The 22,385-nt window shown below is 47.3% G+C and overlaps 1 protein-coding gene across 1 annotated transcript in view; it reads left to right on the top strand.

The window, feature by feature from the left end:
* ADAMTS7 (ADAM metallopeptidase with thrombospondin type 1 motif 7) overlaps nt 1-22,385 on the top strand; it is a 594,575-nt gene that overhangs the window by 329,530 nt on the left and 242,660 nt on the right. The window contains exons 12-14 of the mRNA XM_086957915.1: nt 9,994-10,163; nt 13,517-13,650; nt 14,621-14,741. Coding sequence (XP_086814041.1) covers nt 9,994-10,163; nt 13,517-13,650; nt 14,621-14,741 — 425 coding nt within the window. The remainder of the gene's footprint in view (nt 1-9,993; nt 10,164-13,516; nt 13,651-14,620; nt 14,742-22,385) is intronic.

Below are 22,385 nucleotides of genomic sequence, written 5' to 3'. Positions count from 1 at the left end.
GTGGAGATGGGTTAGGATGTCCTTGGCGGTCTTCACAGACACTAGGGTTAACTATGAGGAAGAGGACTCAGGCAGAATGCTACAATGTGTCACGCATACTGAGGTACATCTTCCCTCCCCAGTTATCAGCCTTCCCAGAGCCTGGCGTAATGGGGCAGTAGCCACCATTGACTGTCAGTGAGGTGCTTGTGTATGAACCCCGTTCAGAAGGAATGCTGTAAGTTGAGTGAGCTCTTGAGTTCATTCTGGTAAATGTTGAGCAAATTCTTATGTTAAAGGTGACTTGATGCCATGATATCTTTTGGTGGAGGCTGACTGATCGCTTGAGCTCTCCTTCAATGTTTTTCTGTTCAAAGTTGTCCCAGAGACTAAAATTCATTTACTTGGTTCCTTTTGCCCCACTTATTCTTTTAGATATTCTCCCATCTCTAATTCCTGCTGTCATTTCATTTATCTCTGTACGTACCTACTGCTCTTCTCAGTTGGTCTTTCTATCCATGTCTGTTGCTTCTTCAGTTCCTCTACCTCTCCATGCATGCTGATCTCAGTTACTGTCCCTCTCCATGCATGCTGATCTCAGTTACTCTCCCTCTCCGTGCATGCTGATCTCAGTTACTCTCCCTCTCCGTGAATGCTGATCTCAGTTACTCTACCTCTCCATGCATGCTGATCTCAGTTACTCTCCCTCTCCATGCATGCTGATCTCAGTTACTCTACCTCTCCATGCATGCTGATCTCAGTTACTCTCCCTCTCCGTGCATGCTGATCTCAGTTCCACCCCCTCTCCGTGAATGCTGATCTCAGTTACTCTACTTCTCCATGCATGCTGATCTCAGTTCCTCTCCTTCTCCGTGAATGCTGATCTCAGTTACTCTCCCTCTCCATGCATGCTGATCTCAGTTACTCTCCCTCTCCATGCATGCTGATCTCAGTTACTCTACCTCTCCATGCATGCTGATCTCAGTTACTCTCCCTCTCCGTGCATGATGATCTTATTTACTCTCCCTCTCCGTGCATGCTGATCTCAGTTACTCTTCCTCTCCGTGCATGCTGATCTCAGTTACTCTCCCTCTCCGTGCATGCTGATCTCAGTTACTCTCCATGTGTGCTGATCTCAGTTACTCTCCCTCTCCGTGCATGCTGATCTCAGTTACTCTCCTTCTCCATGCATGCTGATCTCAGTTACTCTCCCTCTCCGTGCATGCTGATCTCAGTTACTCTCCCTCTCCATGCATGCTGATCTCAGTTACTCTCCCTCTCCATGTGTGCTGATCTCAGTTACTCTCCCTCTCCGTGCATGCTGATCTCATTTACTCTCCCTCTCCGTGCATGCTGATCTCAGATACTCTCCCTCTCCGTGCATGCTGATCTCATTAACTCTCCCTCTCCGTGCATGCTGATCTCAGTTACTCTCCATCTCCAAGTGTGCTGATCTCAGTTACTCTCCCTCTCCGTGCATGCTGATCTCAGTTACTCTCCCTCTCCATGCATGCTGATCTCAGTTACTCTCCCTCTCCGTGCATGCTGATCTCAGTTACTCTCCCTCTCCATGCATGCTGATCTCAGTTACTCTCCCTCTCCGTGCATGCTGATCTTAGTTACTCTCCCTCCACATGTGTGCTGATCTCAGTTACTCTCCCTCTCCGTGCATGCTGATCTCAGTTACTCTCCCTCTCCGTGCATGCTGATCTCAGTTACTCTCCCTCTCCGTGCATGCTGATCTCAGTTACTCTCCCTCTCCATGCATGCTGATCTCAGTTACTCTCCCTCTCCGTGCATGCTGATCTCAGTTACTCTCCCTCTCCATGTGTGCTGATCTCAGTTACTCTCCCTCGCCGTGCATGCTGGTCGCAGTTACTCTCCCTCTCCATGTGTGCTGATCTCAGTTACTCTCCCTCTCCGTGCATGCTGATCGCAGTTACTCTCCCTCTCCATGCATGCTGATCGCAGTTACTCTCCCTCTCCATGCATGCTGATCTCAGTTACTCTCCCTCTCCGTGCATGCTGATCTCAGTTACTCTCCCTCTCCGTGCATGCTGATCTCAGTTACTCTCCCTCTCCATGCATGCTGATCTCAGTTACTCTCCCTCTCCGTGCATACTGATCTCAGTTACTCTCCCTCTCCATGCATGCTGATCTCAGTTACTCTCCCTGTCCGTGCATGCTGATCTCAGTTACTCTCCCTCTCCGTGCATGCTGATCTCATTAACTCTCCCTCTCCGTGCATGCTGATCTCAGTTACTCTCCATCTCCAAGTGTGCTGATCTCAGTTACTCTCCCTCTCCGTGCATGCTGATCTCAGTTACTCTCCCTCTCCATGCATGCTGATCTCAGTTACTCTCCCTCTCCGTGCCTGCTGATCTCAGTTACTCTCCCTCCCCATGTGTGCTGATCTCAGTTACTCTCCCTCTCCGTGCATGCTGATCTCAGTTACTCTCCCTCTCCGTGCATGCTGATCTCAGTTACTCTCCCTCTCCATGCATGCTGATCTCAGTTACTCTCCCTCTCCGTGCATGCTGATCTCAGTTACTCTCCCTCTCCATGTGTGCTGATCTCAGTTACTCTCCCTCGCCGTGCATGCTGGTCGCAGTTACTCTCCCTCTCCATGTGTGCTGATCTCAGTTACTCTCCCTCTCCGTGCATGCTGGTCGCAGTTACTCTCCCTCTCCATGTGTGCTGATCTCAGTTACTCTCCCTCTCCGTGCATGCTGGTCGCAGTTACTCTCCCTCTCCATGTGTGCTGATCTCAGTTACTCTCCCTCTCCGTGCATGCTGGCCGCAGTTACTCTCCCTCTCCATGTGTGCTGATCTCAGTTACTCTCCCTCTCCGTGCATGCTGGTCGCAGTTACTCTCCCTCTCCATGTGTGCTGATCTCAGTTACTCTCCCTCTCCGTGCATGCTGGTCGCAGTTACTCTCTCTCTCCATGTGTGCTGATCTCAGTTACTCTCCCTCTCCGTGCATGCTGATCTCAGTTACTCTCCCTCTCCATGTGTGCTGATCTCAGTTACTCTCCCTCTCCGTGCATGCTGGTCGCAGTTACTCTCCCTCTCCGTGCATGCTGATCGCAGTTACTCTCCCTCTCCATGCATGCTGATCTCAGTTACTCTCCCTCTCCGTGCATGCTGATCTCAGTTACTCTCCCTCTCCGTGCATGCTGATCTCAGTTACTCTCCCTCTCCATGCATGCTGATCTCAGTTACTCTCCCTCTCCGTGCATGCTGATCTCAGTTACTCTCCCTCTCCGTGCATGCTGTCCCTCTCCGTGCATGCTGATCTCAGTTACTCTCCCTCTCCGTGCATGCTGTCCCTCTCCGTGCATGCTGATCTCAGTTACTCTCCCTCTCCATGCATGCTGATCTCAGTTACTCTCCCTCTCCGTGCATGCTGATCTCAGTTACTCTCCCTCCCCATGTGTGCTGATCTCAGTTACTCTCCCTCTCCGTGCATGCTGATCTCAGTTACTCTCCCTCTCCGTGCATGCTGATCTCAGTTACTCTCCCTCTCCATGCATGCTGATCTCAGTTACTCTCCCTCTCCGTGCATGCTGATCTCAGTTACTCTCCCTCTCCATGTGTGCTGATCTCAGTTACTCTCCCTCGCCGTGCATGCTGGTCGCAGTTACTCTCCCTCTCCATGTGTGCTGATCTCAGTTACTCTCCCTCTCCATGCATGCTGGTCGCAGTTACTCTCCCTCTCCAAGTGTGCTGATCTCAGTTACTCTCCCTCTCCGTGCATGCTGGTCGCAGTTACTCTCCCTCTCCATGTGTGCTGATCTCAGTTACTCTCCCTCTCCGTGCATGCTGGTCGCAGTTACTCTCCCTCTCCATGTGTGCTGATCTCAGTTACTCTCCCTCTCCGTGCATGCTGGTCGCAGTTACTCTCCCTCTCCATGTGTGCTGATCTCAGTTACTCTCCCTCTCCGTGCATGCTGGTCGCAGTTACTCTCTCTCTCCATGTGTGCTGATCTCAGTTACTCTCCCTCTCCGTGCATGCTGATCTCAGTTACTCTCCCTCTCCATGTGTGCTGATCTCAGTTACTCTCCCTCTCCGTGCATGCTGGTCGCAGTTACTCTCCCTCTCCGTGCATGCTGATCTCAGTTACTCTCCCTCTCCATGCATGCTGATCTCAGTTACTCTCCCTCTCCGTGCATGCTGATCGCAGTTACTCTCCCTCTCCGTGCATGCTGATCGCAGTTACTCTCCCTCTCCGTGCATGCTGTCCCTCTCCGTGCATGCTGATCTCAGTTACTCTCCCTCTCCATGCATGCTGATCTCAGTTACTCTCCCTCTCCGTGCATGCTGATCTCAGTTACTCTCCCTCCCCATGTGTGCTGATCTCAGTTACTCTCCCTCTCCGTGCATGCTGATCTCAGTTACTCTCCCTCTCCGTGCATGCTGATCTCAGTTACTCTCCCTCTCCATGCATGCTGATCTCAGTTACTCTCCCTCTCCGTGCATGCTGATCTCAGTTACTCTCCCTCTCCATGTGTGCTGATCTCAGTTACTCTCCCTCGCCGTGCATGCTGGTCGCAGTTACTCTCCCTCTCCATGTGTGCTGATCTCAGTTACTCTCCCTCTCCGTGCATGCTGGTCGCAGTTACTCTCCCTCTCCAAGTGTGCTGATCTCAGTTACTCTCCCTCTCCGTGCATGCTGGTCGCAGTTACTCTCCCTCTCCATGTGTGCTGATCTCAGTTACTCTCCCTCTCCGTGCATGCTGGTCGCAGTTACTCTCCCTCTCCATGTGTGCTGATCTCAGTTACTCTCCCTCTCCGTGCATGCTGGTCGCAGTTACTCTCCCTCTCCATGTGTGCTGATCTCAGTTACTCTCCCTCTCCGTGCATGCTGGTCGCAGTTACTCTCTCTCTCCATGTGTGCTGATCTCAGTTACTCTCCCTCTCCGTGCATGCTGATCTCAGTTACTCTCCCTCTCCATGTGTGCTGATCTCAGTTACTCTCCCTCTCCGTGCATGCTGGTCGCAGTTACTCTCCCTCTCCGTGCATGCTGATCTCAGTTACTCTCCCTCTCCATGCATGCTGATCTCAGTTACTCTCCCTCTCCGTGCATGCTGATCGCAGTTACTCTCCCTCTCCGTGCATGCTGATCGCAGTTACTCTCCCTCTCCATGCATGCTGATCTCAGTTACTCTCCCTCTCCGTGCATGCTGATCTCAGTTACTCTCCCTCTCCGTGCATGCTGATCTCAGTTACTCTCCCTCTCCATGCATGCTGATCTCAGTTACTCTCCCTCTCCATGCATGCTGATCTCAGTTACTCTCCCTCTCCGTGCATGCTGATCTCAGTTACTCTCCCTCTCCGTGCATGCTGATCTCAGTTACTCTCCCTCTCCATGCATGCTGATCTCAGTTACTCTCCCTCTCCGTGCATACTGATCTCAGTTACTCTCCCTCTCCATGCATGCTGATCTCAGTTACTCTCCCTCTCCGTGCATGCTGATCTCAGTTACTCTCCCTCTCCGTGCATGCTGATCTCATTAACTCTCCCTCTCCGTGCATGCTGATCTCAGTTACTCTCCATCTCCAAGTGTGCTGATCTCAGTTACTCTCCCTCTCCGTGCATGCTGATCTCAGTTACTCTCCCTCTCCATGCATGCTGATCTCAGTTACTCTCCCTCTCCGTGCATGCTGATCTCAGTTACTCTCCCTCTCCATGCATGCTGATCTCAGTTACTCTCCCTCTCCGTGCATGCTGATCTCAGTTACTCTCCCTCCCCATGTGTGCTGATCTCAGTTACTCTCCCTCTCCGTGCATGCTGATCTCAGTTACTCTCCCTCTCCGTGCATGCTGATCTCAGTTACTCTCCCTCTCCATGCATGCTGATCTCAGTTACTCTCCCTCTCCGTGCATGCTGATCTCAGTTACTCTCCCTCTCCATGTGTGCTGATCTCAGTTACTCTCCCTCGCCGTGCATGCTGGTCGCAGTTACTCTCCCTCTCCATGTGTGCTGATCTCAGTTACTCTCCCTCTCCGTGCATGCTGGTCGCAGTTACTCTCCCTCTCCATGTGTGCTGATCTCAGTTACTCTCCCTCTCCGTGCATGCTGGTCGCAGTTACTCTCCCTCTCCATGTGTGCTGATCTCAGTTACTCTCCCTCTCCGTGCATGCTGGCCGCAGTTACTCTCCCTCTCCATGTGTGCTGATCTCAGTTACTCTCCCTCTCCGTGCATGCTGGTCGCAGTTACTCTCCCTCTCCATGTGTGCTGATCTCAGTTACTCTCCCTCTCCGTGCATGCTGGTCGCAGTTACTCTCTCTCTCCATGTGTGCTGATCTCAGTTACTCTCCCTCTCCGTGCATGCTGATCTCAGTTACTCTCCCTCTCCATGTGTGCTGATCTCAGTTACTCTCCCTCTCCGTGCATGCTGGTCGCAGTTACTCTCCCTCTCCGTGCATGCTGATCTCAGTTACTCTCCCTCTCCATGCATGCTGATCTCAGTTACTCTCCCTCTCCGTGCATGCTGATCGCAGTTACTCTCCCTCTCCGTGCATGCTGATCGCAGTTACTCTCCCTCTCCGTGCATGCTGGTCGCAGTTACTCTCCCTCTCCATGTGTGCTGATCTCAGTTACTCTCCCTCTCCGTGCATGCTGGTCGCAGTTACTCTCTCTCTCCATGTGTGCTGATCTCAGTTACTCTCCCTCTCCGTGCATGCTGATCTCAGTTACTCTCCCTCTCCATGTGTGCTGATCTCAGTTACTCTCCCTCTCCGTGCATGCTGGTCGCAGTTACTCTCCCTCTCCGTGCATGCTGATCTCAGTTACTCTCCCTCTCCATGCATGCTGATCTCAGTTACTCTCCCTCTCCGTGCATGCTGATCGCAGTTACTCTCCCTCTCCGTGCATGCTGATCGCAGTTACTCTCCCTCTCCATGCATGCTGATCTCAGTTACTCTCCCTCTCCATGCATGCTGATCTCAGTTACTCTCCCTCTCCGTGCATGCTGATCTCAGTTACTCTCCCTCTCCATGCATGCTGATCTCAGTTACTCTCCCTCTCCATGCATGCTGATCTCAGTTACTCTCCCTCTCCGTGCATGCTGATCTCAGTTACTCTCCCTCTCCGTGCATGCTGATCTCAGTTACTCTCCCTCTCCATGCATGCTGATCTCAGTTACTCTCCCTCTCCGTGCATACTGATCTCAGTTACTCTCCCTCTCCATGCATGCTGATCTCAGTTACTCTCCCTCTCCGTGCATGCTGATCTCAGTTACTCTCCCTCTCCGTGCATGCTGATCTCATTAACTCTCCCTCTCCGTGCATGCTGATCTCAGTTACTCTCCATCTCCAAGTGTGCTGATCTCAGTTACTCTCCCTCTCCGTGCATGCTGATCTCAGTTACTCTCCCTCTCCATGCATGCTGATCTCAGTTACTCTCCCTCTCCGTGCATGCTGATCTCAGTTACTCTCCCTCTCCATGCATGCTGATCTCAGTTACTCTCCCTCTCCGTGCATGCTGATCTCAGTTACTCTCCCTCCCCATGTGTGCTGATCTCAGTTACTCTCCCTCTCCGTGCATGCTGATCTCAGTTACTCTCCCTCTCCGTGCATGCTGATCTCAGTTACTCTCCCTCTCCATGCATGCTGATCTCAGTTACTCTCCCTCTCCGTGCATGCTGATCTCAGTTACTCTCCCTCTCCATGTGTGCTGATCTCAGTTACTCTCCCTCTCCGTGCATGCTGGTCGCAGTTACTCTCCCTCTCCATGTGTGCTGATCTCAGTTACTCTCCCTCTCCGTGCATGCTGGTCGCAGTTACTCTCCCTCTCCATGTGTGCTGATCTCAGTTACTCTCCCTCTCCGTGCATGCTGGCCGCAGTTACTCTCCCTCTCCATGTGTGCTGATCTCAGTTACTCTCCCTCTCCGTGCATGCTGGTCGCAGTTACTCTCCCTCTCCATGTGTGCTGATCTCAGTTACTCTCCCTCTCCGTGCATGCTGGTCGCAGTTACTCTCTCTCTCCATGTGTGCTGATCTCAGTTACTCTCCCTCTCCGTGCATGCTGATCTCAGTTACTCTCCCTCTCCATGTGTGCTGATCTCAGTTACTCTCCCTCTCCGTGCATGCTGGTCGCAGTTACTCTCCCTCTCCGTGCATGCTGATCTCAGTTACTCTCCCTCTCCATGCATGCTGATCTCAGTTACTCTCCCTCTCCGTGCATGCTGATCGCAGTTACTCTCCCTCTCCGTGCATGCTGATCGCAGTTACTCTCCCTCTCCATGCATGCTGATCTCAGTTACTCTCCCTCTCCGTGCATGCTGATCTCAGTTACTCTCCCTCTCCGTGCATGCTGATCTCAGTTACTCTCCCTCTCCATGCATGCTGATCTCAGTTACTCTCCCTCTCCGTGCATGCTGATCTCAGTTACTCTCCCTCTCCGTGCATGCTGTCCCTCTCCGTGCATGCTGATCTCAGTTACTCTCCCTCTCCGTGCATGCTGTCCCTCTCCGTGCATGCTGATCTCAGTTACTCTGCCTCTCCATGCATGCTGATCTCAGTTACTCTCCCTCTCCGTGCATGCTGATCTCAGTTACTCTCCCTCCCCATGTGTGCTGATCTCAGTTACTCTCCCTCTCCGTGCATGCTGATCTCAGTTACTCTCCCTCTCCATGCATGCTGATCTCAGTTACTCTCCCTCTCCATGCATGCTGATCTCAGTTACTCTCCCTCTCCGTGCATGCTGATCTCAGTTACTCTCCCTCTCCATGTGTGCTGATCTCAGTTACTCTCCCTCGCCGTGCATGCTGGTCGCAGTTACTCTCCCTCTCCATGTGTGCTGATCTCAGTTACTCTCCCTCTCCGTGCATGCTGGTCGCAGTTACTCTCCCTCTCCAAGTGTGCTGATCTCAGTTACTCTCCCTCTCCGTGCATGCTGGTCGCAGTTACTCTCCCTCTCCATGTGTGCTGATCTCAGTTACTCTCCCTCTCCGTGCATGCTGGTCGCAGTTACTCTCCCTCTCCATGTGTGCTGATCTCAGTTACTCTCCCTCTCCGTGCATGCTGGTCGCAGTTACTCTCCCTCTCCATGTGTGCTGATCTCAGTTACTCTCCCTCTCCGTGCATGCTGGTCGCAGTTACTCTCTCTCTCCATGTGTGCTGATCTCAGTTACTCTCCCTCTCCGTGCATGCTGATCTCAGTTACTCTCCCTCTCCATGTGTGCTGATCTCAGTTACTCTCCCTCTCCGTGCATGCTGGTCGCAGTTACTCTCCCTCTCCGTGCATGCTGATCTCAGTTACTCTCCCTCTCCATGCATGCTGATCTCAGTTACTCTCCCTCTCCGTGCATGCTGATCGCAGTTACTCTCCCTCTCCGTGCATGCTGATCGCAGTTACTCTCCCTCTCCATGCATGCTGATCTCAGTTACTCTCCCTCTCCGTGCATGCTGATCTCAGTTACTCTCCCTCTCCGTGCATGCTGATCTCAGTTACTCTCCCTCTCCATGCATGCTGATCTCAGTTACTCTCCCTCTCCGTGCATGCTGATCTCAGTTACTCTCCCTCTCCGTGCATGCTGATCTCAGTTACTCTCCCTCTCCGTGCATGCTGATCTCAGTTACTCTCCCTCTCCGTGTGTGCTGATCTCAGTTACTCTCCCTCTCCGTGCATGCTGGTCGCAGTTACTCTCCCTCTCCGTGCATGCTGATCTCAGTTACTCTCCCTCTCCATGCATGCTGATCTCAGTTACTCTCCCTCTCCGTGCATGCTGGTCGCAGTTACTCTCCCTCTCCGTGCATGCTGATCTCAGTTACTCTCCCTCTCCATGCATGCTGATCGCGGTTACTCTCCCTCTCCATGTATGCTGATCTCTGTCACTCTCCCTTCCCCACCCCTTCCCTTGACCTCTTCTGCTTTCTTGAGTTCCTTCCATCTCTCCCTGTCTGATGTTTCTATCCATTTCAAACCTGCTCTGTTCTTGTCATCTCTCTTATCTGGTTCTGCTGAAAGGTTAATTTTATTTCTTGTATGTTTTTTCACATGAAGTCCGAAATATGGTGGTAAATACTGCCTGGGAGAACGAAAGCGATACCGCATCTGTAACACCAAGCCTTGTGCTAAGGATAAGCCCAGCTTCCGCCACATGCAGTGCTCACGGTTTGACTCGGTGCTGTACAAAGGAAAGCTGTACAGGTGGATCCCAGTGCACAACACGGGTAAGTGTGACTATGCTTTCTTCTGAATGAGGTCTGTCAGAGGAAGCAAACGGAGCTGCAACACCAGGTTAGGCACAGTGGCATTGCAACTGCGGACACTGTACCGCCTGACTAGGTCGATAAACCCAACCACCCCATTATTGCAATGATTCAATCTACTCTAAGGCACTCATTTAAAGGCGGGAGCATATAATAACAAAAACTATAATAATACCAAAGATAATCAAGAACACAATAAGAAAAAAGACTTTCCTAATTTCAACTGAATTTCTTATCAAGAAACAAATCTACCACCTTACCATATGCTTCAATCGAAAATCGACTTTTTGGGTTTTCATCCAAATACTTGAAATGAGCATGACGACCTAGCACACGTCCTTTACTACACGGAGATTCCGGATTCTGAAGGATTTAGGACATGCATGTTACACCTGCTCTTACCAGGAGAATTCGGAAATGCACCTTGTAAAACTGGAACTAGCATTTCTGTACTTGGGAACCTCGGATGTGGAAACACTAGACCGTTCAGAATTGACTGGAGTAGCACACTCTGGGATACTGGCCAAGGCCAGCTTCCAAATCCTTGTCCTTCAGAGATATTAAACTGATGATAAGCAAGATATTAGCTTTTTCAACTGAACAGCATTATACAGATGTCTGTTTTTGGAACCATGTTTTTCTAGAGGGTCAAGTGAGTGGCATTATTTGTGGTTTTCATTGTAAAGTCAATCCACTATGTCCACAGCTCACCCCGCCCATCTTTCAGAATTTGCCCTATGCAATCTTCTTGATATCTACCGTAATATGTCTTCACGCAATACTGTTTGAAGATGGGCATAACTAGCCATACAGATCAATGTTTAAACATTATTAATAAACATGTATAAGTCTGGTTCATGTGGTTTTCAGTGCGTTGAAAGTAATTTGTTTTATTCTTGGTGATTTTCTGGGCTTCCATTCAAGAACAACATCCATACCTCTGATGTGATTCACAATTCTGCCATGAGCGGCCACCTTGGTCATAGCATCATTACGTTTTCTTTAAATGTTTGTTTTTAGTGGTGGAGGGTTATTCTTCTATCAGTAGCTAAAGACTTAGCCCTACATTCCCTTTTGTTAGTTTTGCATCAATGCATAGACTTCCGCATGTAAACAGTTTTGCATCAGCGCATAGAGGTCCGCTTATAACCATTGCAGGTCTTGTGTGAAATTAATCTTACTTGATCAATGTCTATGATGATCCTTGTGGCAGTTTTGGTCGTTGAGACCCGGTGTAGAGCAGTTACTGGGACCCTTTTCTGCTGTGTTTATCAGTGTGATGCATGCTTGTTTCATCATTTTCAGTGGTCAGTTCCTTCTTGACCATGCATTGCAATCTCTTCGTAAATGCTGTACCGGGAGGGCTCATTAACCTATTTGAACATTGGCCCAAGTGCCATATCATCTTTCTTGGCTTAACTCTCAGCGGTCGCTCCATTTATCTTCTAGGTTGTGACACTTCCTAATTTGGGGCTTTCCTTTTACTCACTTTAGATATAATTCTGCTATTGCTGGATGATGCTCAGGCCAATTTATTAGTCAGCTGAACTAGTGTGGTTGGGGTGGTCGTCAAGGAATCTTGTATTAAACCTAGAGGCTGGAAGGTGTTTATTGACTTCCGTGAAAAGTCAAAGAACTTTCCATGGAAGAGGTAGTTTTACAGGAAAATTTCACACTCACTCACACTAGATACTACTAATGATATTTTAAGTCACTGGTCACAAACTAGTTTATATCGTTCACAGTCTTTTTATTAAAAAGCATAAAGATTAAAAGTTCATTGCAGAATCAATGCAATAATACATACAAAATAAAAACATTTCATATTGTACAATAAATTAAAAAAGAATATTAAAATGTGCTCATAGTTATACAGTGTAACAAGCAGAGAAAGAAAATACACATCTCTAAGTTATCAACATGATCCTATCACTGATTATAGAAAACATTATTAAAGAATACAAAAGAATAACACAATCTTTACAGGATGAAGTAAAGAAAAAAGGAAAAGAAACCCCCACCATTCAACAACACCTTTTTTGGTTACGGATTATAAGATTCACCAGCCTATATGATACTTTAAACAGGTTTCCCGTATTGCAATAAGCAAAATATCGAGAATCTCCTGGGCTTGAATTCTATAAGAGAAAAAGTGTCGACGCGTTTCGGTGTATTGGCCCTTGGATGTGGTCACACCTTCATCAGGACAGTTCAGAATCGTTTGGGGTTTTAACAAGTATCCTTCCTGTGTGTTAGAAAAGGATCAATGAATAAATGGTAGTTTCTGTGTCTCAAAATTATTTTCTTAATTAAGCTAATGCCAATCTTCAACACAAGATTGTAAACATTCATTAAGGGCCGGTCAACATTCAGAAAAACATTATATTCATGATAGTACACATTTTATTCCAGTGATTTCCTCAAGATTTAATTTCTGGCTAGAATTATTGTTCCCTCTGTTATAACGTAGTTGGTGACCAGATCTGATTGTACAGTCATACCACTCGGTAGAGGTTACTGACCTTGCGATAGGGATCAGAATTTCTTGTATTGAGATTTGGACAGTTTCCTCCCCCAGATAGACCTTGGACACAGTCTTTCAGTGGAAATTACGGCGAATCTGATGATTTAAGTATACAAAAATATGTATTACTCGATCATCAACTCGTATTTTTTAGAATTCATGCATAAGTATCTAATCAACATCATAATAATAATTGATTACCAATAGGGTTGTTCACTCGCCCTTAAGTATCAAAAAGTGCCCTCCTGGATATGGGGCTTCTGGATATATCTTCTTCCAGTTACATTCATGGGACCCCTATAGGGAATAATATGGATAGACATATTTAAAGAAATATTCATTTTTTTCGGGTTTCCATATGCCCTAACTATCGGGTCAGTCCTGTACCTACCTTTGGATATAAAGGGTAGTCCCTTCCCCGTGGTTTTCCTTCTTTTGCTTAACTTCCACTTTATTAGTCAGCTGAACTAGTGTGGTTGGGGTGGTCGTCAAGGAATCTTGTATTAAACCTAGAGGCTGGAAGGTGTTTATTGACTTCCGCACTGCAGAAATCAATATATTGGTACTTGAAGACAGGTGCAGATGTCCAACAAATAACATCACCTCATCCCCCTCTTTGCGGAATACACTTTTAATTCTATTGGTTTATTTCCGCATGGTGTTGTGGAAAATGTAGTTCTTCTTTACATGATTCTAACTTCACTAATATCGAAAACATAGAGGCACACGGAGATTGTGTATTTGTGTTCAAAAAGTGACTTTCGTTTTACAGTATTTTTGTATTCCTTAGGTAATCCATGTGAGCTGCACTGCAGACCAGAAGGCGAGTATTTCTCAGATAAGTTACTGGATGCTGTGATAGACGGAACCCCATGTTATGAAGGCAACGCCAGCCGTGATGTGTGCATCAATGGAATCTGCAAGGTAAATTGGTTATCAATATTATAAAGAGGACACTGCTGGGCATTTAAACAAAGTGTAGTGATGGCATTTGTGAATTCCGGCAGTATATGTGATATGTGATGCTTGAATCCAGATGAACCCTGGCTTGCACCACTTCAAAGTTCTAATAAGGGTCATTTTAAATCAAGTACCAGTCCAACTTAAGCTATTCATTGAAATGCATTGAAGGTCCACATCATGAAATGTCCATTTTTTGACAATTAAAGAGTGTGAAATGATAATGCCGTGAATGATTCCCCTCCATCGAACCCACTACAGCGCCATGAGATCCATGTGGGTAATATGTGCGCTCAACAAATGTTAAATAACATAACATAATAATCTAACCATCTAAATGGGGGTGAAGCCATTTTGAAACTGCTGTATAGGGGGGACGCCATCTTGAAACTGCTGTATAGGGGTGAAGCCATCTTGAAACTGCTGTATAGGGGTGAAGCCATCTTGAAACTGCTGTACACACTATAAAGACTCCTTAGATTAGAACCTTTTAGGTAAGTGAAAGGGGCCTGGCCTAGAATCGCTTCGGTCTCTGTCGCTCAAGTGAAACCCCCTTCCTTAGAGGTCTGGCCTTTGAGCAGTCTAGCAGCACCAAAACCAGCGTTTATGTGCAGCTGATTAATACAGTCCTGTGCAAGTGACAACCAGTATAGTCTCCCAGTGGCACCTGTATAAAATTAAAGTAGGCCCTAATCAGAGCTTAGGTATCACTAGTGCACCAGGTACAGAGGCACATGTCCCAGGTGTCTAAGGGGCCCTCTGAAACCCCCATTATGACTATCTTGTACTAACCAACCACTTGGTTGGGTGGGGGCATTTTTCTTGCTTGTGTTAGGAAGGGGTCTTGAGTCCCTTGCTACCCTTTGGCACTAATCTCTTCCGCTCCACAGGTGTCCTCCATTTTGACAGAGCTGGGTTTGTTTATGTCTTGTAGACTGTGGGCTGTGATTATGAGATTGACTCTGGTGCCATGGAGGATCGTTGTGGGGTCTGTCAAGGCAATGCCTCCACCTGCCAGACTGTGAAGAAAACCTTTGAGGAGAGTGAGGGGCTTGGTAAGTGTGACTGCTGTCTGTGTCAATTAAGTGCCTCTCCTTCCTAAGCTACCCTGCCATTTTACTGACTCTGTTGCCCACTTGTCTGTCTTGACGGACCCTGCCTTTTGCCAGGAGTTGTGGCTGTGTTGATTTTACGCTTGCCAGACATAGCAGACAACTCCGAATGTTGAAAATGCTGCTGGGTACCTAATCACAAGAATTAAAAGCAAAATTTCATGTCGGAATTCCTTACGTCAATTGTGAGTAAAAGCTCGGAAATAACTTAAGATTGACACAGTCATATATTTCGAATATGTTTTAAAGTCAACATGTCTTTAAATATAAATGTGAAGTTATTCCGGGGGGTGGGGATCCTTCATTTCCTCCCCTCAGAGTTCCTGTGGTATGTTCTTGGTCTGTCCCCAATGATGTATGTATTTGAACAGCTCTGGTAAAAGATGCTGCTTTAGATGGCTGTGAAATTTCACAGGTACTGACAACTCACAACTTATTCTCAGCATATCGGGTACTTTGACAGACAATACAGGCAGGCACCCTTGAAAACATATTTTCTGATATCCAACAATGGGATGTTACTAAATAGCTGAGACTCAGTGAGGGCCTGTGTTATCTCGAAGAGGTTACTGAGCAGTGCAGGCATTTTTAGAGTGAAGCTTTCAAATCGAAACATCCATTACTCGCTCACTGAGCTTCTGGTATATGGACAGGAAGAAGAGTGGCTCAATGATTAGAGCGGCAGACCCTGATGCAGAGGTCTAGCCCGGGACCAGGGTTCAATTCCCCGCCTCGGCGGGTCTTGGGCTCAAAATTCCACGGGCCTGATAATCCTTGCCTTGGTGCTTATTCCAATCATGGAGTCCCACTCTGCAACTCTGGGCAATAGCTTGCTTAATCTCCACAACGGCCCCCACAACGCTAGGATGCCTGGCCTCCATCTTGGGCGTGCCCAGGAGTGGACGCCTCACAGGGAAAGCCAGGATGGGTTCCACAGCGGTATTCGTACAAGCGCCTTGAGACCCTTGCGGGTGAGTAGTGCGCTATACAAGTATCAATTTACAGGAACCCCAGGGATGAATATCACATCATAGGTGCAATGCAGTCCAGCGCAGTTCAGCAGTCTGAGTAAAGCACTCTGCCAGCTGGCATGCCTCTCTTAACGTTATGACCAGAATGGTTTGATACTACTCACCCTCTATACAGAGAGGTGTCAAGAGGCCAGCAAATGTCAACAAGCAGTTTCCATAGATGATTGATACTCCCTACGTGTTTGCGATAAAGATTTATGTAAGAGATCATGGAACAAGCTGGTCTCTGGCAGAAGGTCCAGAAACCTGCCAAGTGGTCAAGTTCTGCACAATAAAGACGTGCTGTTCCCTCTTGGGAGTCTGCAGGAAGCTGCATCAACACTGTTGGCTAAATACCTTAGCAATACTTGTATATGTACGATGCAAGTCCCTTCCTTTGCAGCTCTCCTGCTCTCTTCCCCTTGAGAGCTTCAAGTCACGGCGATGATCAGTGCTAGCACCTCTTGCTTTCAGAGATCACAGAGCAGGCAAGGCTATGGAGGAGCTTGAGAGGCAAACACTGGTGGATACGCTTGAGCCCAGGCTCCTACAAACCAGGGAACACCCAGGACATGTCTGATGCCATGTATTGCCGGGCTTAGACACTATAATAAGTGCATGCGGTGTCTTCTATCATTTGAAAACAAGCCATCTGGTCTGATGTCATCTGAGGCTCTTGTGGTAAACATTTCCAGAGTGCATGTAATCCCAGTATGACTCTGGCCCAGACTAGGAGCAAAGTATCAAAGATCACCTTAGGGTAAATCACAAAATAGTCTGTATGTTAATGATTAAACAGCAAATCAGTAATGATCTCCCGCTCTTGGGCTTGGCATTTTACCAAGAGGTGGGAGCCAGGAGGATGTTGGGCTTGTTCCCAGGAGGAGGTGGTGCATATGTGGCCATCAGTGTCGCACTATGCAGCTCAAACTACAGAGCTGGGAAACATATGTGAGCCTCTACTTGGAGTCAGATACACTCAATTTTGTCAGGGCACTGCACCATCATCAACAATTTACAACATCTTCTGTACCCTTTGCTCTCCTCACTTTCACCCCTCTGTTTTCTGCTCTCGCTCCCGTACATGTCTTACTCTTGTTCGCAGTCATTTGCTCTCTTCCACCTCTTCTCTCACACGTTTTTCATGGTATTTATTTTCTCTCCTTTACTTCTGTTTCCCTTTCTTCCTTGTTGGTACAAATTGTTGTTCCTAGTTTGTGTGAATTTCCATATGCTCATAAGACCCTCCTGCAACTCACCAATGTTCAGCATGTCTCAGCAGCTACAGTCAGCCACCAATAGGTCATCTAAAGCTGGTTCACTACAGAATGCTTCCCACCATTACATCGGATGTGTTTTATTTATTTTATGTTTTTTAAGTAAAACTGTTTTCTCACGTTTATGTTAACTTGTTTGGGTAGTTTTATTTGTCTACTCGTAGGTGTGGTACCTAGGGAGCTAGACGCCGGTACTGAGAGTTGCTGGGCTCCATTTGTTTTCAGTGTCCTCCCTCTCGCTTTTTCCCCCCCAGTACAACGCTTTCTACATTGCCAGGTAACCCTACTAGGACACATCCATTCTATTGTGTTGAAGCGGCTATTTCATGCCGCTGGTGCCCTGAGGGCAAGTCCATCCGTTCTTGCCCAGTCTGCTAGCTGCATCTGTCATGCTGCCGATTGCCCCACAGTGTCTCGACAGAAGGACAACGGAAGCTGCCACATGGCCTCGTATTGATGAGAAAACTCTCTGTCTTCAAACCCTACTCTCACCAGGAGTGCATCTACTATCCCGGATGAATGAATGAATGAATGACATGTATCTTGTCCTGCGCAAACTTAGCCCAATGGGCGTCAAGGCGCCTACTTCAAATAATACAGCTCGCCGAATCAGACAGCATTCTCTCATTGGTAGGCTCTGATAAAGAACCAAGTTTTAAGAGCCTTTCTAAACAAATCAATTGAGGGTAAGGTTTTGATCTCAATTGGAAGAGAGTTCCAGAGCTGAGGAGCGGCTACAGAAAAAGCTCTCGCTCCCCATCTGGTCAGCCTAGTACGGGGCACTACAAGTTGAAATAGGCCGGCCGATCGAAGACATCTTGTTGGAACATAGCGGGTAAGCAAGGTACCAAGTGCGTCATCGGGGCCAGCCATAAGTGCTCTGTATGTCAGACATAGGATCTTAAAAGAGATTCTATACTGGACAGGAAGCCAGTGAAGGTCTCTCCTAGCAGTCGTGGCCGATGATGCCATAGGAAGGGCCAGAACAAAGCGCGCTGCAGCATTCTGCACGATTTGCAATCGATGAATGAGGCCCTTGTTGAGCTCCACATACAAAGAGTTGCAATAGTCGATCCTGGAGCCAACAAGAGCGACTGCGATCTGTTTGCGCGCCTGAAGGGAGAGATAATTACGAATTCTGTTTAGGATCCTAATGACACCCCAGCACGTGGCCACAGTCCTGTTCACTTGGAGCGTCATAGAAAGTGAGGTGTCAAAGACAACACCAAGATTTCTGGCTGATTGGGAGGGAGTGGGGCAGGTGCCAAGAGATGAAGGCCACCACTCGCTCGACCAAGCATCTTGGTCTTTCCCAAAGACCTCTGTCTTATCGCCATTTAGCTTTAGGGAGTTGATGATCACACTAGAATTATAACGATCCCCTCCACCTCTTGTTCCTGAGTTTGAACAATCGCACACTTTAAATTTGAGAGCTAATCTCCCCTGCAGGCACATACTTTGCCTTTCCTTCATTAAGTTTTGACTTGTCAGTGCTAGGTCCCTTGGCAAGCACGCTACGGAGACTTGGAATCCTTTTGTTGATTGTAGTGTACATCTGATGTTTATAACAGAAACTTGGAAGTCTTCTCTGCATCTTGGCCCTCGGGTTTTAAGATTCTACATTGTTCCCAACCTGAGCATACTGGAGGGCGTATGACCATTCTGTTTCGAGAGATGCTTCTGGTGCTTCCAGTCAAACTTGCTGGCTTTCCTGATGCTGAACTACTAGGCTTCTCGATCACTTTACCTGAAACAAGAGTCATAAATAGGATACTGTGCTATCCTTCCCCTCCGTTTTCAGCTCCGGCGTGCTAAAGCATTTTAATAATTCATTACACCTACGGCCCTCAGTCATTCTACCCTCTTTACACTTGGAGATTTAATATCAGGCCAGACTCCACAGAAAATCCCTCAACTACTTCCTTGACTGAGGGCGTATCTGGCCTCAATCTGAGTTTAAGGCCCTGTCCAAGCGGTGGCACACTGCCCTGATTTGAATTTAAGCACACTCGAGGTTATTGTTTCAGGCCCTCATCCCTGTTAACACGGACTGATCATGCTTTTGCCCCATTTTCATTTCTATGTGGACATATCCAGATGTCCTCCTCTGGAGGTGGCAAGGGCCCTCACTGCTCATGGGCCAAACTCTCTTTGGAGACTGTCTCTGCTGGCCTGGTCAGGAACACTCATGGCTGCCCACTCAGCACCCCGCTCGAGGACAATATTTCCCATTTTGAACAATGGGTGAACATGGCCTTTGACAGTGTGCTCCTTGTTTAAGCGAAATGATCTTGCTAGCATGCAGTCTACAATTTGATATATGGACTCAGTCAGTGAAGCCAAACTTAAACGTAAGAAATATGAGTGCATGTGGAGAATGGACTATTTATTGGAAAATGAAGTAATGGTAATATAGCAACTTGGTAGAAAAAAATATAACCACATTATTTTGTTGGCAGTTTTTAAAAATTCTTTAGCCAGTTAGTATTGGGGCATGACGTGCCACATGGCAAAAACCATTGACAATAGGTCTCAAAGGTAAGATCTTTCGACTTTCGACAATGATTGTTAATGTAGTCGTCCAGCCTTTAATGGATTTGATACATTCTTTTAGACTGAAATTCATGACCTTTGCAGATGATACACAGATTATCTTTGTCTCTAGAAAAGCAGCCACATAGTCAACTAGAAGGTTCAGAACTCTCAAACTGAACCCGGAAAAAACAGAATTCCTACTCCGCTCGAGCGTCCATGTACCTACTTCTTCCATCACATGCCCATGGCCTGCTGGTCCATCCTGCCATCAGCCCTCTGACCCCAGCTGCTAGCCATCCCCAGATTCCGGTATGCATGGGCAATAGGCCATGCTTCTTTTAGGTCGAGCCTGGGCAGCATATGCGCTGCTCTGCGAGGCATGCTGTATTTCAGTATGGAGTTAAATCTCCGCCCACTCTCCGCCCATATTTTTCATTGGCGTGTGTCATTGTCCTCTGTAAATGCTGGCTTCTCATTCGTTATTAAGGCTTGTTAGTCCCTCCTTAGTACAGCCTTGTCTTCATTTGTAACCTCCCAAGAGGACTGGCCCTTTTACCTCTGTTGTTATACGGTATGTCTTATTTAGTCTGTAAGCACTATTTTCTTTAATGAGTGTTTCCTACTGCAGGCACGACATGCTTTCCTGCAACATTCAGCACGTCATGCGCGCTTTCACTTTCCAAGCAGCGTGGGCCAATGACAGCCGCTTCTTTGAAATGAAATAGGTTTTGTATTTACAAGAGTTTCCATCATTGGCATTATAAATGACAATGCCTTTTAGTTATGTGTTCAAAACAGATAAATAAAATGCATTGCCATTTACAATGCCAATAGCTTAAACTCTCACAAATGCGAGACTTATTGCATTGCAAATGTTTGTTTTATCTTGTAGCAAAGACTTGGAAAGCTTTTCCTTTGCAACTGCTCCAGATCGATCAATTGCTCCGATCCTGTAAATTCTTTAAAACCTGGCTCTTTACTCATTGATCCTGCTTCAACTCCAGCTCAGGGCCTCTAAGCAATGTTCTATATATAGCGCCAGGACATTATTTGGTAACCATTGCACTCAATAAATGCTTTTTACAATACATTAATCGTAATACCCTGTTCAATGCAGTGATGCTACAGTTCTTTCCCCTCACTGCCAATAAAATAAGGGCATGAAAAGGCAGGTGCTAAAGCACCACCATGTGTTATCTTTCAAAGTGAATAGGGCTACTTCTCTGTGATCAATTCTGCGTCTGTGGAATGTGAAGCTCTCCTCAAAAAAAGCTACCTTTTTCAGTCTACTATCACCTCTTTCTGCAGATATTACAGATACCCTGTAGACTCCTGTTATTCTTCTCTGTGTTACTGTGTGATCTTCCTTCAGGTCTACTTACCATGATTGTGCTCGACCAATGTGTGCAATATCTCCCTTGACACATCTTTTTGGACATGACCTCCCCTCCGCCAGCTGATTAGCAGCAACTAGTTTTGGCTCAAGTGCTGCTGTCCTTGGCCTGCTTTTTAGCTGCCTTTCTCACTCCAGAGATTATGACTACCCTCAGTGTCTGACCATTGGACATACCTCAGAAAAACTGTGCCTGAAATCAGGCAAGAGATCTATGTAAGACAGTTTGTTATAGATGCCTGTTAGCTACAACCCGTCTCACACCCTTTTAATCGCCCTTGTTTTTCTGTTTTATTTTCCTTATTGTCATTCTTTTTTCTGTCTGGTTCTTCAATTAAATAATTTCCTCCACAACTGCAAATGTTTCCTGTCTTTCCACCTGTTATGTTTCTTAGGGTTATACCCTAAGTCTACAGTTGTAGATCACCTAATCCTACAACAAAAGGACTTAGTTAAATGCAGTAGCGGCTGCTCTTGATAACCAGTGGCGGGACAAGGGGGTTTAGGTGTGAGGGTAAATAAAAAAAAAAAGCACTTAACTGCCGCTGCCGGCCACCGTCTTAGGTTCTTCTGCTCCGGTCCCGACTTCAATTCCCCACGGGCTGTCGCACACTGCCCAGACTCCAATGCCCCAATCAAGACACTGCTCTCATGCTGGTAATACAGCATGAGAGCAGCGCCGTTAATGGATTGAGCGGGCTGGTTTGACTCTCCCTCAGGTTCTAGGAGCCTGTGCCTCTTCTCCATCAGGCTGTGCAGCACAGCTCGGGTGGATAGAGATCTAAGTGGACAGGATGGTTTGGCCGACCTTAGACAGCCAGCAAAACTATCATGCGCACTTAGTGTGCTTTACTCTGTCCCTGCTGTCATCATGGCCCTGCCCCGCCCAGGCTTTGCCTTTTATTTTTCCCGTTTTCCTCAGCTGACTCTCAGCTGCCATAGTGGAGAAGCCGCCACTGGTTAAACGTGTTATACATGAGGAAAGAGAAGCTGATCAACTGCAAACTCACAGCCTGCTCTTTCTCACAGTTAAAGGGGTGCTTTATGGTAAACAAACAGTCTCTTTGTTTTCAGGGACACAGTGGTAATTGGGAAACCCACCTTTTGTGCTTAGAATGTCACACTTCAGCATCTGTACTAATAATGACACAGTGTACGTTTAAAAACATTTATTGTCATAACCTACTACTTAGTACATGCATTTTGACCACATGACAGATAAAATATATTGTTATAATAAGGGTTACTAGAAACGTGAAAACAACAAATATTTCTACTATGTTTTTTAAGAATATGGTTCCTAAATCCTACACCCTACTCTTATTCATTGCTCTGAAAGCATGAAGTAAACTAACTTGAGTAATGGGAGAGT

This window comes from Lissotriton vulgaris, chromosome 2_1 (assembly GCF_964263255.1).
Source record: "Lissotriton vulgaris chromosome 2_1, aLisVul1.2, whole genome shotgun sequence".
In the NCBI taxonomy this organism is placed as follows: Eukaryota; Metazoa; Chordata; class Amphibia; order Caudata; family Salamandridae; genus Lissotriton; species Lissotriton vulgaris.
The sequence above is the reverse complement of the archived record's forward strand: the minus strand, read 5'-3'. Positions and strand labels throughout refer to the sequence as shown.